Below are 15,051 nucleotides of genomic sequence, written 5' to 3'. Positions count from 1 at the left end.
AACTATTGTCATGAGGGAAACTCAAGTTCCACCATGACATGAGCATAGGACTAAAGATCCCTTTCTGAGCCCTCTACATATACAGGTAGTCCTCATTCCCCCAATACACATTACAACCTGTTACATTTTGTAAGCTCTGGGTCTTAGGACGTTTGAGTCAAACTCAGTTTTCAATTTATGTTTATCCCTAATGAATAAACTGATGTTTGTAAGGATGCTTATGACACAAGTATTTGGTCTAAAGTATCTCTCTGTTTGATAGGCCGTTTACAAGTAGAACAAAGAAACCATAAAAATATAACCTTAGTTCAGTCTTGGTTAGGACTGTATATTGATTGTCCATTTACGTAGTTTAGGCCATGTGGGAAATCTATTTAGGGATACTAGCATTCTATTATTGTAATGTAATAGTTCTGAGAGTTTTTAAGAGCTGCAGTACTTGTGAGGTTTTGCAATAAACCCTAGAGATGCACAATCCATGTAACCTAGAAATGAGGCACTGTACCTTTTAAGAATTTATGTGGGCTTATGATTCAAAATAATCTTTGTAGATATTGGATGTGCCTCCATTAAAAGAAAAAAAAATCTTGTTTCATTTTCAGTTTCCACCCCTGCATTTTTATAACCCCTATAAAATAAAAATCTGTAGTTTACAAAATAGGATATTTTAATATATATATATATATATTTTCCTTTTTAAAATTATATGTATTTAAATACATTTGAAATGTTGCTATAGATAAATAAGAAATTCTGTTCTAAATCTAAGAAAAAGGCAAAATATTTTTTACTTTTAAACATACAGTTTGTTTACTTTATGCATCTGACTGCCCCAAACTTGATTTTGTCACCATTTGGGGGCAAATTTGGCACCACTCAGATTTTGGGGAAAATCGCAAGTATATTCTGCTATTTCTTATCTGTTTGAATGCAGCTTTTTGTGTATCTAATTATTGAAGAGGTATTCTGAAATACAATAGAGGATTTTAAAAGGAGCATGTTTCTTGATTTTTAAACTGTACTCTACACTTTGACGCCACAATATAGAAATAGATTTACTTTTGAACAAATTACAAATACATTCGCACAGTTTCTGACAACTGAATTGTCTACCTAGAGATTCTGATCAAATTATGATAAATCTTGTCCCAAACGTTCTATTTCCTCAATCAGGAAATCAATGTCTTGATGAGTAGCTGCTGGGTTTGATATGACCATACGGAAGAAATTCACTTTGTCTCCCAGGGGCTGATAGCTGACCATAGTAGTTCCACATTCCATCATTCTGGCTTTTATCACTGGGGCAACCTGCAAAGCATGGTAAATAATTACTTCTAATTACATAATTGGTTTGTTTTTTTTTTTATAAGAGAAGGAAGCTTTTGAAAAAGTCCATTATTGGCCAAAACCAAAAACAGTACAATGTAGACTGTTCAATTTATAAATTGGAAAGGGCACAGAGAAGAGTCATGTGAATGTGTATTAGAAAACATGCTTGAAAGTGATAGTCTAAGGCTGGGTCTACACTAGACCTTAAAGTGGATTGTAGATATGCAATTCCAGTGACGGCAATTGCGTAACTGGAATGGATTTACGTACAATCGACTTATCTGGCTATTCTCACAGAGGGAGGTTGACAGGAGAAACTCTCCCATCGACGTCCCTCACTTCTGGTGTGATTAAGGAATATAGGGGTCAACAGTCAACCCCTGATAGTTCAAGTTCATACGTCCCCTCTAGGCACACAAAATCGAACCCCAGAAGATTGACTTTGACTGGGTTGATCTTCCAGGAAGTGAAGACATACCCTCAAAGAGCTCTATCTATTTAGCTTGACAAAGAGAGGCTTAAGGGGTGATTTGATTACAATCTATATATATCTATGTGGGGAGAAAATATTCAGTAATAGGCTCATCGGTCTAGCAGAGAAAGGTACAGCACAATCCAAAAATCGGCTGATGAAGCTACATAAAATCAGATTAGAAAAAAGTGGCAAATCTTTAATGGTGAAAGTAATTAATCCTGGGAACAGTTTTCCCATGATTGTGGTGGATGCTCCGTCTCTGATGATTTTTAGATCAATACTGGATGTTTGTTCTAAATAATAAGCTCTAGGAATTATTTTTGGGAAGTTCTATGGCTTGTGTTATACAGGCGGGTCACAGTGGATACATCTGGTCTTGGAATTTATGTCTCGATGAAAGTACTGCAGCAGAAGAGCACTGTGGCATTAAATCTTGATGTGCTCTTATTACAATGAATGCACGATTTTCAGGCCTGCTGATGGAGGAAGGGGGCAAAGGGAACAGTTGCCCTGGGGCCTGGTTTTTCAAAGAGGCCCGGAAGGCTCTGGGCCTTTTCAAAAGCTGGGGCAGCACTGCTGTGCTGCTCTGAGCAGCCTTGTGGGACGGAAGAGGCCAACGCCAACACTACTGATGTACTAGGCCCCACCCCTTCCACTCTGGGCCTCACACCTTCTGGGGGCATGGAGCTGGGCCCCCCTCCCACCTTGCCTCAGGGCCCATGGTGGCTGTCAGCCCCACTGGATGTTTTCTACTGACTCTGACTCCAACTCACCAAGACAGTCATTAGAATTGATTGATAATTTTCCATTAGAAGTATGTGTAATCTTTTTGGCAGGAAATTGGATTTTCAATTAAACTGAACATATTGCAAATGTCTCCTTTCCAAGGAAAAAAAGTAATTTTTAAATGGAAAAACAGATGTCTGAAACCCAATGAGTTTATGGCTTTCAGCTGAAAACAGAAATATTTTGTCAAAGCACCACAATATTTTTATTTAGATCTGCCCCTGAAGTGCCTCAGGGAAACTGTAGTTTGGTTACCTCATGTCTCCATCTTCTCTGTAAGCCAGGCTTCCCAGCTAGATATCATCCCCCATCACACCCTGTGGCCATGGGAATCCCTTAATGCACTGCCTCCCCTCACCAACTAGAGAGATCAAGGTGCGCCACAGGAGAGGTACTTGGATCAGGGAGACCAGACTAGACTAGAGTATCAGAGAGGTAGCCATGTTAGTCTGTATCTTCAAGAACAACAAGAAGTCCTGTGGCACCTTGTAGACTAACAGATACTTTGGAGATGCAAGATCTGACGAAGTGGGTCTTTGCCCACAAAAGCTTATGCTCCAAAGTATCTGTTAGTCTATAAGGTGCCACAGGACAGACTGTAGAGGACCTTGGTGAACCAGAACTACAGCTCCCATGAGGCGTTGTGCAGCACTTCTGAATCAAAATATTTCAGTTTTTGCTGAACTAGTTTGGATTTTGACTTTTCATTGAAAAGTCTAAATTTTCAGTTGAAAGCTTCAATTAGTTCACATACCTGGGGAGCAACATAATGTATGATCTAGACTGTAAGAAGGAAATAGCGACTAGAATAGCCAGAGTGAGCTTGAAGGCGATGGATAAGATCTGGAAAAGCAAAGCGATTAGCTTAAGAATGAAGCTGAGTGTCTTGAAAATGTGTGTATTTAGCAGAATGTTGTACGGATGTGAGACATGGGTGATAACGAAAGATTTGAAAAGAAGAATTTTGGCATTCAAAAGGAGTTGTTATAGAAAGATTCTGAGAATAGGATGTATGCAAAAGGTCACGAATGAGGAATTATATAGAAAGAGACAGCCAAAAGAGAACCTGCTGCAGAAGGTTATAAAATGGAAACTATAACTATTTGGGAATATTTGCAGAATGAACGACAAATGAAAAATCAAGACCCTAGTATTTGGCATAATGGACGGTTCGAATATGAGAGGCAGACCCTACAGAGAATGGATACATGATATAGTAGATTGGTGCGGAGCTAGTCTACAGAAACTAAGCCACTGTGCACTGGACAGGGAAAGATGGAAGGAAATAGTGAGAGAGGCCTCAGACACCAACAGGTGCTGAGCCCACGGTTATTGATGGTGATGCAAGCAAAGTAAAACCTTTGGTCAAATTGTTACATATTTTTGGGATCACCAATTGCAATTTAAATGAACACCAAGGAAAACCACGTTCAAATAAGCACCATAGAGAAAAATACTGAGAAAAGGCAAACACACAGAATATAAGCTACATGGAACAGCATTTGAGTAAACTGAATTACACGTACATTTTGTAAACCCCTTTTACCTTGCAGAATCAAACCATTAAAATGACCTTGGAAGAGTTCAACTGATCTCTTTTAATTTTGTCACTTGCTTTTCCAGTTTATAAAAACATAACTAGATACAATCCCCAATGGTCTGAGTGTTCTGCCAAAGCAATTCTCTAGTGGACCACTTCCCCGGCACAGCCCCAAACTTGATCACACAAATTCCTCATTACAGATTATGTGGAGAGAAAACACTAAGAAAGTCTTTGTATATTTCAGCCCTCTTTCAAGCACCAAGTATTCTGGCTTTTTAATAATCACATTGTCTGCTCTTGCTCTTCACTTCATCTCTCCTCCCATCTGTTCTGTTCCTTTCACCCCACCAGCACAGGCTGCCCAACTCTCCTTGCCCTATTCCGATGGACAGGCTGTCTGATCCTCCTTTCTCACCCTTGCCCTCTCAGCAATAAGCATCTCTAGTCCCTAAATGCTGCTCCTGTTCACTCACCTCTTTCTCTTATATAGCAGCAGTCTCCAAAAGGAAACTAGAAGCAGGAGAGGCAGTGATGTGCCTCATGTGATATGCCCAATCTCTGTAGACCACGACAAAGTGCTCTGCAGACTACAGTCTGAGAAAACCATTATGTTAGAGATGAGCCTGATACGCAAAGATAGGATCCAAATCTGGTTAGGTATTCCCCAAACTTGGGGACTGAGCAGTTGTCATCCGAGATTCTTGTGCAAGCTCATCTCTACTGTTTTGAAATATTTTCAGCAAAAGATACCTGTGGCCTTTATTGTGATGACATGGGCATGTCCTGCATACAATGAATCAACAGCTCTTATTTACCTTTTGAAGTCGGTTCATTCTTTCCTCATTGTCTTCCATGCTGCGTAAACTGGGAGGTACATACCAGAAGCAGACATTTGTGTGCTGAGGCTAAACACAGAATAATAATTGCTTACACTACAAGAACTGCTCATAATATCTCAATTGCAATTAATTCCATGCTTTTCTCTCCTCTCATACATCATGTTATGACAGCAATCATTGACCTTCATTACTGCACTCCACACAGAGTCATCGTCATTATTAATGCAAAAAGGATAATTTTAGGCAAATTCTCCCAAAGAAGACAGATCCAGATATACCTTGCCCACTGTGCCTATGCATTTGTCCTCTACGGGGAGGCATATGAATTTTGCAGGTGGTGTCCTTGCAAGACGCTTCCTGGAGCGTGGATTTCATGCATTGTCACAAGCAGGTGTCTTTAGTAGCTGATCTAGTTAATAGAGCATTGTGGGTAATTTAATTTTGTTGTGTGACTGCGTAATGGATAACTCTGGAATTATGGTTAGAGTCAGAAGGGAGTGTGAGATTAGGTGTAAATTAGATTTTCTTCTGCTGCTTGAAATTCCCGGGTGCAATGTTACACTTCTTTGGACTCCATTAAGTGAATATGAATGAAGTAAGTGAAGAATGGAATCTGAACTCATTAAATTTACACAGTTAGGACCTGGAAGAAAAAAGGGGAAAAGTAGGGGGTGGCCTACATTTCTGGCTTGTCTACACAAAGATGTAGTGCATCCCAAGAGGGGGTTTGGCTATACTGGGCACTGGCATGTCCCGCAGAGCCTGTTTACATCTTAGTCTCCAGTAAAAGTGGGCTGTTGGCTTTCTTCTGAGTACAAGCTACAATAGATCTTTCTGCTGCCTCACTTCACCTGTCCAGCAATTATGGGAATCCTTAGCAGTTTCCTTGTAAGGCGCAGGTTGCTGGGTCTTCCAAAAGTAGATTGTCCTATCGGTAGCATCATGACTCTGTACTAAACATACTGAATATTTGAAGTGTCAGTCAGTCAGAATACATACCTTCCCATCAAACACCATTTCATAACCTTCTCTGTTCTTTATTTTATTGTATAGATATTCTGCAAGTTCCAAGCACTTGTCAATGTGTGCTTCAAATCCTGTAGTTCCCTTCAGTTAAAAAAAAAAAAGAGCACAACGTGTTATATCTCTCCGTAATCTGTGTGTCAGGAAATACATGAGCCTTACTAAAGTAATGATGCAGGTTACTTCTCTAAAGTCTATCTTGGAATGGGTCAAGACCTGACTCTGCAAGATGCCGTGCATCTCTTTGTTTGCTCTGAGTAGTTTACTCAGCTCTAGCTGTAACCATCTGACTTCTGTGGAAGAGGCAGGCGCTATCAGTCCAGTTCTTAAACGGCCATTATCTGCCATTGATGGGAAAACTTGGGGTGGCCTCCGCAGCGAGGCCATGGATCGGAAAGCTGTGGACAGGCCACTGAGAGAGTGGGGCAACTGCCCCAGGGTCTGGTGATTCAAAAGGGCCCAGGTCTCCTGGTTGATGCTGCCACTACTGCAGCAGAGGTGGCAGCCAGAGCCACAGTCCTGTTAAATCCCCACTGGAGTCAAGGGTGGAAGCTGGCCCCACAGCCACCTCCCTCTGCACAAGGCCCTGCTGGGAACCAGGGCCCCCTCCCATCTTGCCCAGATATCAGCCCCCATCTCTGTGGAGCATATACTCTACAGGTGTACCCTCTTGGTCAGGGTTCAGTCACATTGTGAACATGCTGGAAATTTTGCTTTGCTTTATGGAAAGAAGACTTCACTTGCAGGTGAAGCAATCTAGCACAAAAATCACCTGGAAAATTAAATGATAAAGTAAGCAGCTTGATGTCTCTTCAGCACAGACATATTTTTCCTCTCCTCATCACTACTCAATAGAGGACATTAGTATGAAACTAGAATCTTTGTTTTTAAGAGCTTCAGTTTCTCCAGCTGCTTCCTCTCAAATTCAAGTCTGCTTGTGACATCACAATCCTTTCTGCAAACACCAGCTACAGTGATGCCACTAACAAAGCATTATTATGGAGTCAAGTCAGGAGAAAAAAGCTGCAGGAACAGACACACTGTTTAAGGAACACTGAGCCTATGTTCATGTAAATATTCTACATTTAATAGTGGCTGGAACAGGGAATAAAAATAGTCAGAGAAATATGAAAATGATCTGGCCTTTAAAACTATTTCTAAACAAATGTCACTCAGCACAAATCACATAATGCAGGGAAGCTCTGGCACTGCAAAGCAGATTTAAAGACAGTTTAAGTGGTCCTCTGGGTAGAGGCATCCTATAATACTGCAGAGTGAAACATCAGGGGTGTTGACAAAGAAAACGGGTTGTGGCCAAAGTTCCCTGGCACTCTGAAGGCTCCCGTTGTTACAGCAGCTCCTTGGAGGCTATTTCAACCAGCACAATTTGAAAACAGCCTTAAGGGTTCTGTAAGTTGCTCCCTGTGACTGGACCAGTGCCTAGTGGCCTGAGAATCAGGGAAGCGCAAAGATAGCTTACATTTAATTGTGCAGACTTCTGATTACAGTCCCAAAGAGCTGTCCCAGAATCTGTTCCAGAATTTGAATAAAGCATCTCCAGTTTTTTTAAGTCCTTTTTTTATAGAAACAATGCAGTCAACTGCAATGACCAAGCCCGAAACAGTTGGGCATAATCATTTTTGAATTCATACATAAAAGTATTTATTTAGCAATATTACATAAAACTACATGAGTCAAAATGAGCCAGTGCTTTCAGATTTTAATTTTTTTGTCCACAGTGATAAAATGACTGTGGTGTTATCATGATATAAAATGGAACCAGATGTGTTAGTCACGAATTTATCATCTGTAGTTTTAAAATTTCCAGATACTTTCTGGCCTGATTACACTTCTACTTAAACATAGTATTTCTTCTCCCTTTCCGATTGTTAGAGGCAGATGCAGCAATTGGTGTACAGTGGCAGGCAGTATGAATTTTTAAAGTCATATGTAATGCTTTGTAGCTAATCAGTTTATGGTAAAGAAACTGGAGATCGGTATCTGTCTCTTATTATAATTATTACTAATTTTCCATTCGTGTTCATTCTTCCCTCACAGGTTACCCATTTTCTGAAAGTATGATTTTATTAAGCAAAACTCTTCACTATTTTAATTTAAACACATACATCACATACTTGCTTACCTTTGCTCTCCACATCAGCCATAGCTTGAAGACATCAACATGACGCCCGCATTGCAATGCTTTGTCTCCAGTGTCATATGACAAATCATAGTGTTTATCTTGTTGAAAGAGGTAGGAAGCATGCATTTGATTGCAGCTCTGCATCAAGCCCTTAAAGAAACAGAGACACATTAAAGGAAAATTGTCATTTGCATGGCTTTATTGCTTTGTTATCTCTATTTCTATTATGTAACCTTCCCAAATGACTTTGCAAAACATTGCTCTGAATAAAACAGGCTGACCCAGCAATTGTGGCTCTTCTAAATAATATCACAACACTCTTTGCAGATTTGGTTTTGTGTCTAAACTACTATTCCCCATCTTTGGGCTTTCAGGGTGCGGTTCATTCCAGTGCTGAAGGCACACACCAGGCCTCCCACACCACTCATGCTAGAACCCAGGTGCTTACATGGTTCTTAAACAGTGAGAGTGACCTTGGGCCGAGTGGGGTGAGTGTGCTTTTAAGCACACTGCTAGTGCTGTTTTTGAAGGTAAGTGGTCCCTTTTGTATTTTGATTCCTTTTGAGGCTGCAAAGTGGCATTTTGGGAGACAGTCTTTCACGGTGCACAAAGCTGGTTGGGGCATAGGCTCCGACTCTGCAGGTGCTCTGGGGCTGGAGCAACCCGGGGAACAATTACTGAGTGCAGAGCACCAACTGTTGCCAAGCTCCTCTCCTCTCCCCCTGTCCCCTGCACCCCTCATGCACTGGCAGCTCCACTGACCAACTCCCCTTTGGCCCTCCCACCGCTTCTGGAGGGAAAGGGTGCCCTGTGGGAGGAGGTGAGGCAGGGATGGTGCAGGGGTGGGAAGAGCCGGGTTGGGAGGGCACGGGTTTTGGGTCAAATTGTGCAGTGGGGGCCAGGCCTGAAGCAGGGGTCTGTGTGTGTCGAGCGCCCTCAGAAAGATGAGGCGTTGGTGCCTATGGCCTGAGGCCATTACTAACTGGCTGTTTTTGAGCTAAGGTAAGGGCAGCTGTTTCACAAAAAGCATAAAGTTAACAATTTTTCCCTGTTTTCCTTTTTACTGGCATGCACTATGTATCAAGAGCCAAATCCTGCCTCTGTTGAAGGGTTCATGCATGTTTTTTGCAGTCCATGAAGGGTCTTTGTTTTCAGGACTTAGCTATACGGTATATGAAATTCATGAACGTGAGATGGAAAAATGAGGTAAGAATTGGCTGTACTCGTTTTGTGAGATACCAGCTCTCACTCCAGGTCAGAAATGGCATTAGTTTCAGTAAGGCCATGTCTTGTCTCACAGGGCAAATACAGCTTAGCTCCTCTCTTTCTGTTTAAGCATATTTTGTGTACAATCTGTTGTGCAGCTGTTAGCAGAGCAGTAACCAGCTTTTCAATAGCTGGTCTAATAAGTGGTGGTTATGTGGCAGCTGTTCCGATGACTGGCTGCTATATGAAGATTACAAGCTTGAAGGATAATTCTTCCAGTTGTAGCTGTCCTACCACTAAATAAAACATGTAGATGTTATTCTCTGTCAACTCCCATTTCCTTTTGCATTCGATCCTGCACAAGGTCGGTCGGTCGGTCGGTCGGTCGGTTTCTTTCTTTCTTGTTGTAATGCCTAGCCATTTGTTTGACCTTCAGATGTCTGAAAGGGCAATTACTCATGGACACTGTGCATTGTTTTGCTAGTACAACTGTTATTTGTAATTGGTCATATTCTGCCTTTTCTCACACCTACATACAGCACTGAAAGCTGTGGGGTTACATGCACAACTTAGTTCTGTGTATTTCAAATTCAAAATCACCAAAATACTGTCAAGCTATAGCCATTACTTTCTCCTGGACAGCTGCTTTAAATGCTTTCTCTGTGTTTGTAGTCTGAGCAAGTGCCTAGAGGCTTTTTTCTCATTTTCGTCTGTAATCTTCATAACATTAACCTACATTAGCTATGACGCAGTTATAACGAAGGCACCCAGCACATTCGAGGAAAATATGTCAGAAACGACTAGAGTACAAATTGACGAAGACGTACCTCTTCCCTAACCAGCAGAGCAGAACACTGCAAGGGGACACCCATCATCTTGTGGGGATTCCAAGTCACAGAATTAGCCCTACAACAACAAACAACATTAAACTGAGAGCCTGAAATCACGAAAACATTTAAATAATAAACATAAGTAATAAGGCTCGTATGGGCCTCAAAGCTGCAAGGCTGACAAGAAGCATGATCATTTCCAGAAGGGTGAGAATTAAAGTTCATACAAGACCCTGAGGCAGTGCTGGAATTTTGAGAGCCCCTACCTGGCTATAATACACAGGCTATGTCTACACTAGGCAAAGTAAGTTGATATGCAATTCTAGGTATGGCAATCATGTAGCTAGAATCGATGTATCTGCGCTCAGCTTACTGGTATCTGCGCTCATCTTACCCTACTAAAGAAAGTCATCAGGAGTTACTCCTGTGTCTCACAAGGAGTACAGGGGTTGACTGTGACCCCGGAGAGGTCAATTTTGAGCATCCCTACCAGATGTGTGAAATTGAACCCCAGAAGATCACCTCTGAACAGGTGTATCATCCGGGCTAGCGCAGACATAGCCATAATAAAAAAATGAATTGGAGCTCAGGGCCCTAACCAATTGCTTAGTTTGCATATATCTAACACTGGCTGTGTAGGGCTCAGATGTAGAACCTTTACTCACATTGTGGGGGACTGTTGTAAATTCATCAGGCAGACTACTCGCCAAAGTAAGGGTTGTTCTATAGTTAGGCCACAAAGGTCCTCAACTATGGCTCTGGAGAGTTAATATGGGGCTGTGGTGCTATACATCTGACATTGTGAGCACCAGCCTTTCTTGTCATTTATCTTCATTTTAAAGGAAAACAGTGAATGTGTCAAAAACACCTATTTGCTTTTAGACCAGCCTGCAATGGTGTGTAGGTAGCTAAGACATAGGTAAGTTCCTAGTGGGATTTTCAAAGGTGCATAAACAGGTTTGGTATCTGATTCTCATTAATAGAGGCCCCCCGTAGATACAAAATTTGTGTCTGCATCTGTAGATACAAAAATGAGCTGTGGATATCAGCAGTGACATCTGCAGATGTGGCTACTCATGGATATAAAGCAGATATCTGCAAATCTGCAAGGCTCTAGATACTAAGTTAAATAAATAAATAAATAAATAAAATCCACATACAAAGTTTGTATGCATATCCGTGTCTGCGGATGTGGTTATCTGCTGCCACATCCACAGATGCAGATACCTGTGACTATAAAGTGGATGTCCGTGGATTTGGAGGGCTCTAGTCATAAACATCCAGTGCTCCCATCAACTTGTTGAGGCTTATCTGAATCTTTGCACATCTTTGAACATTTGTCCCAAAAATCACATTACAAATGAGTCTTACGTGCTTCAGTGAACTTTATCTGTATGGCCATATCCTCAGTTGGTGTACCTTCTCATTGCTCCACTGGCTGCAGGAGAGCTATGACAATTTACACAATCTGAGATCTGGCTCAAAAGGATCCTGAGTAGTGAGCTTAGTATTATCTCAAAAGCTCTTTCATGCTCTTGGTCACTTATCTTGGTTACCAAGATGGCAGAAGAAAGTCCAAGAGCATGCTGAAATACTTATTGGCATGCATTGACTCAAGCAGGAGAAAATCCCACCAGTACTTTGTATTGGGCTATAATCTGCTTCCTGGTTTCCCCACCCAGCACGAGAAAACCCCACCAGTTCCTGTCTTTACTGAATTGATATAGTATGCTTCTCAAGATGCTCTAACATGGGAAGAGAGATTCACTGGCACAGCAAAAGTAATACTGCTAGTGAGTCACATCACTGCAAATGGCTTGGAAAGGGGTAAGAACAGTACTGGGGATTCAAAATGTTTTTGGAGCTTATTTCCCTTTATTTGGGGTATTTGCAGGATTTTTTTAAGTAAACCATTTAATGCAAGAGATTCTTTTTGAAGCACAACAAGTCATCAGAGAAACCTGCTTCTGAAGCACAGCAAATAGTGGCCTAGCATGGTTTGCAGAAGTGTTTAATTTAAAACAACCTAAAAGATCCCATCTTGTTCTACATGAGAGAACATTCAAAAAAGTATTTTTAGACACAACAAAGATGAAGAATATCTCAATATCCCAAGTTTCAAAAGTGGTTAAATAAAATCAAATACTTGGTTTAACATATGTACAGATTGATTTGTGCCTTTGATGTTCAGAATTGGGCAAGTTTGGAAATCTCCAAAGGTGGCTACAGGCCTATTAACATCTAGAATGAACACCTAGCTTAGGTTCCAAGATTGCTCTCTGCATATGATTGCCTAATTCATGATATACACACATAAAATGCATTATGTGAGCATTTGTTAGGTGTATGTCTGTCAAAAGCACTAGAAGAGCTGAGAGCTCTTGTTCATTCTTTGCTGTGTAGTACTTTGTATTGGGCTATAATCTGCTTCCTGGTTTCCCCACACAGCTTCAGGAAGGAAGATGGGAGGGGTGTGTGTGTGTATCTGTGTCTGTGTCTGTGAGTGTAGAGGCAGACAGAAGTAATATATACCAGCAACAGATTACTTTCCTCATGGCTCTGGCCCAAATTCCACTGACTCCACACCAGCAATGCAAGATGTAAATAAAGGACCTGTAGTGGATGCTTTCCAATTGTGTTGCTTCTTGCAATATGGGTAGCCAGCTTAGGACTCAAAGAAGACCCCTGGCACTCATCTTTCTCCACTCTGCAGAAATATTGTATGGGCCACAGTTTGGACCAGAATTGGCACTTATTCTGCTCAGCCTTAAATGGGTGTCAGTTTTAAGAGACACATCTACTTGAAGGTACATTTTTGTACTCACAGTTAATTGTGACCACAGTTCAGGTCACTTAGATCTCTACATACTGGATTGCATCTGCAAATCTGAATCTGGATCAGTGTTCCCAATAAGCTGTGCACTTGTGTGGCTGATGAGAAGAGATTCCAATGTCACCCAGTCGATTAGCAGCGTGTCCACAAGTGAGGCTTTTGCTTCTACTGGTGGTACACATTCGCATCCGCATTGGTGCACATAAAATTATTCTACACAAGGATGGAAAAAATCTGCATGTGAATGGATGAGATTAGAGGGAACACTGGTCTGGATCCCATAGAGTTTAAAGAAAAGTAGATGCTGCCATGTCATTCTCTGTCAGTGGCCCTTCACTGGAAGTGACCCACTCCTTCTGCTCTGTCAAATACGAAAAAGACAGTCTGGTGACTCAAAGGCACGCTGAAAAATCTATCTGCTTGCCTAGGGCTTGGGGGAGAGGGAGCACAAACAAAGTGGGTGACCATTGAAGGACTGAGGTTTCGGGCAGGGTGGAGGGGAGAATAGATTGATTGTTAATTTTTTAATTTTGTTTTATGCCTGATTTGCTTTTGCTAATTGCAGAGTTGATACTTTGTAGGGTGGTTGATGCCTACTGCACAGGATTGTGTTGTTTTTTTTTTTTTTTGCTGGAGAAGGAGTTATTGAAATGTAGACGTCTAAATACGTCACTTCATTAGAGGGTGCAAATATCTAGGAGATCAAAATTGCACCTGCAAAAATAGAGGTGACTGTTTGACAGTCTGGCCAGGGAGGTTTTTTGCTTTTTGTGTTTGGAAACCAGTCAGTAAGGTTTGTGAAGAAGTGCTTTGGGATCCTATGGGATCCCTGCATATTAATACATGACCATTGTTATCTTTTCTCAGCTTGCTCCCCACACCCCAAACTATAGTTTCAGAGATTCTAAGCCCAGAAGAGATCATCCTTATCAATGCAACTACATGCAGTTGCAAAATATGAAGGCTGGCAGAATACTTCGGTGCTGCCTTTCCTGCTATTTCAATGGGACTATGCAGAGCCCGAAGCAAAGTCTGCAGGGAATACTCTTTCATAGACAGCATCTGGCTACCTGGCCCCGCTCTTTGAGTATTTGACAGCTTTTAATCAGCTCAAAGTCACTCATCTGTTTAGGGTACTGGAGTTAATGACTCTAAACTTGCATTCAAGCCTATTAACTCTTTGCTGTTAGAATGAACTTTTATCTGTCTTTACAGAGCTCCATAAACAAGTTCCTTAAGATGCTTCCAGTTAATGAAGGTGGTTTGGTCTTTTTACAGCAAAAAGGGTTAAGCACCAATACCCAAGTATAAATTTTCTGCCTAAATCATTACCTTGACCTTCAGGTCATCCATTTTCTAAAATTCATCACAGTTGTGCACAACATCTTAAGCTAATTAAATTTACAAAAAGTATTGACGTCAACTATTTATATGAACTTCAGTGAAATGATGGCTGACAGTCACATTCAAAGAAGAAAGTTATATAGACAAAAACAAGACAAATTATTTTCTATTGGAAATTTCCTAATGGACCATCCTGGAGTTTTGCTTGATCAAGAACTGCCTTTATTTGCATGTAATGACTATTAGCAATTGGAGGCTGAAGTGGTTGCAGGGGCTCATGCTCACTTTGCAATAGCCAAATGTGACCACCTTAGTGGGATAGCTGTGTCCCATTAATGTAATGAAGCACCAATATGAGCATCCCTGTGTGAGCTCTGAACATTCCATAAAGGTACCCACATTTGAAAAACGGACACGCAGAGTGTCATTCAGAGAGAACAGCAGGATTCCCATGTTATTCACTGCTCTGTACGGGGAGATGACCCTTATCAGAACACTAGATCTAAACCCCTTGAATGTTGGGGCAGTTTCAACCGAGTTGTAGGTCTGAATTCATGCTTAAGACATGTCTGTACCAGAGATTGAACGAAAACTTCCAATGCAAACACCTCTGACTTTGGAAAGGTCAGTTTTGGTTCATATCCTGGATTCAGGTTCTGTGATTCAGGTTCCTCTTTAATGCTACATCCTGAAAAGCAGT

General features: G+C 41.3%; 1 protein-coding gene across 1 annotated transcript in view; it reads right to left on the bottom strand.

The window, feature by feature from the left end:
* Window positions 1-1,131: 1,131 nt before the first annotated feature.
* Window positions 1,132-15,051, bottom strand: part of GAD2 (glutamate decarboxylase 2) — a 48,759-nt gene continuing 34,839 nt past the window's right edge. Inside the window, exons 12-16 of the mRNA XM_074985507.1 lie at window positions 10,172-10,250; window positions 8,139-8,288; window positions 5,972-6,079; window positions 4,949-5,038; window positions 1,132-1,308 (exon numbers count right to left, since the gene is read on the bottom strand). Of these exons, the coding sequence (XP_074841608.1) occupies window positions 1,132-1,308; window positions 4,949-5,038; window positions 5,972-6,079; window positions 8,139-8,288; window positions 10,172-10,250 (604 nt within the window). The remainder of the gene's footprint in view (window positions 1,309-4,948; window positions 5,039-5,971; window positions 6,080-8,138; window positions 8,289-10,171; window positions 10,251-15,051) is intronic.

Source organism: Carettochelys insculpta, chromosome 2, assembly GCF_033958435.1.
Source record: "Carettochelys insculpta isolate YL-2023 chromosome 2, ASM3395843v1, whole genome shotgun sequence".
Taxonomy (NCBI): Eukaryota; Metazoa; Chordata; order Testudines; family Carettochelyidae; genus Carettochelys; species Carettochelys insculpta.
This window is presented reverse-complemented; position numbering and strand designations above follow the sequence as displayed.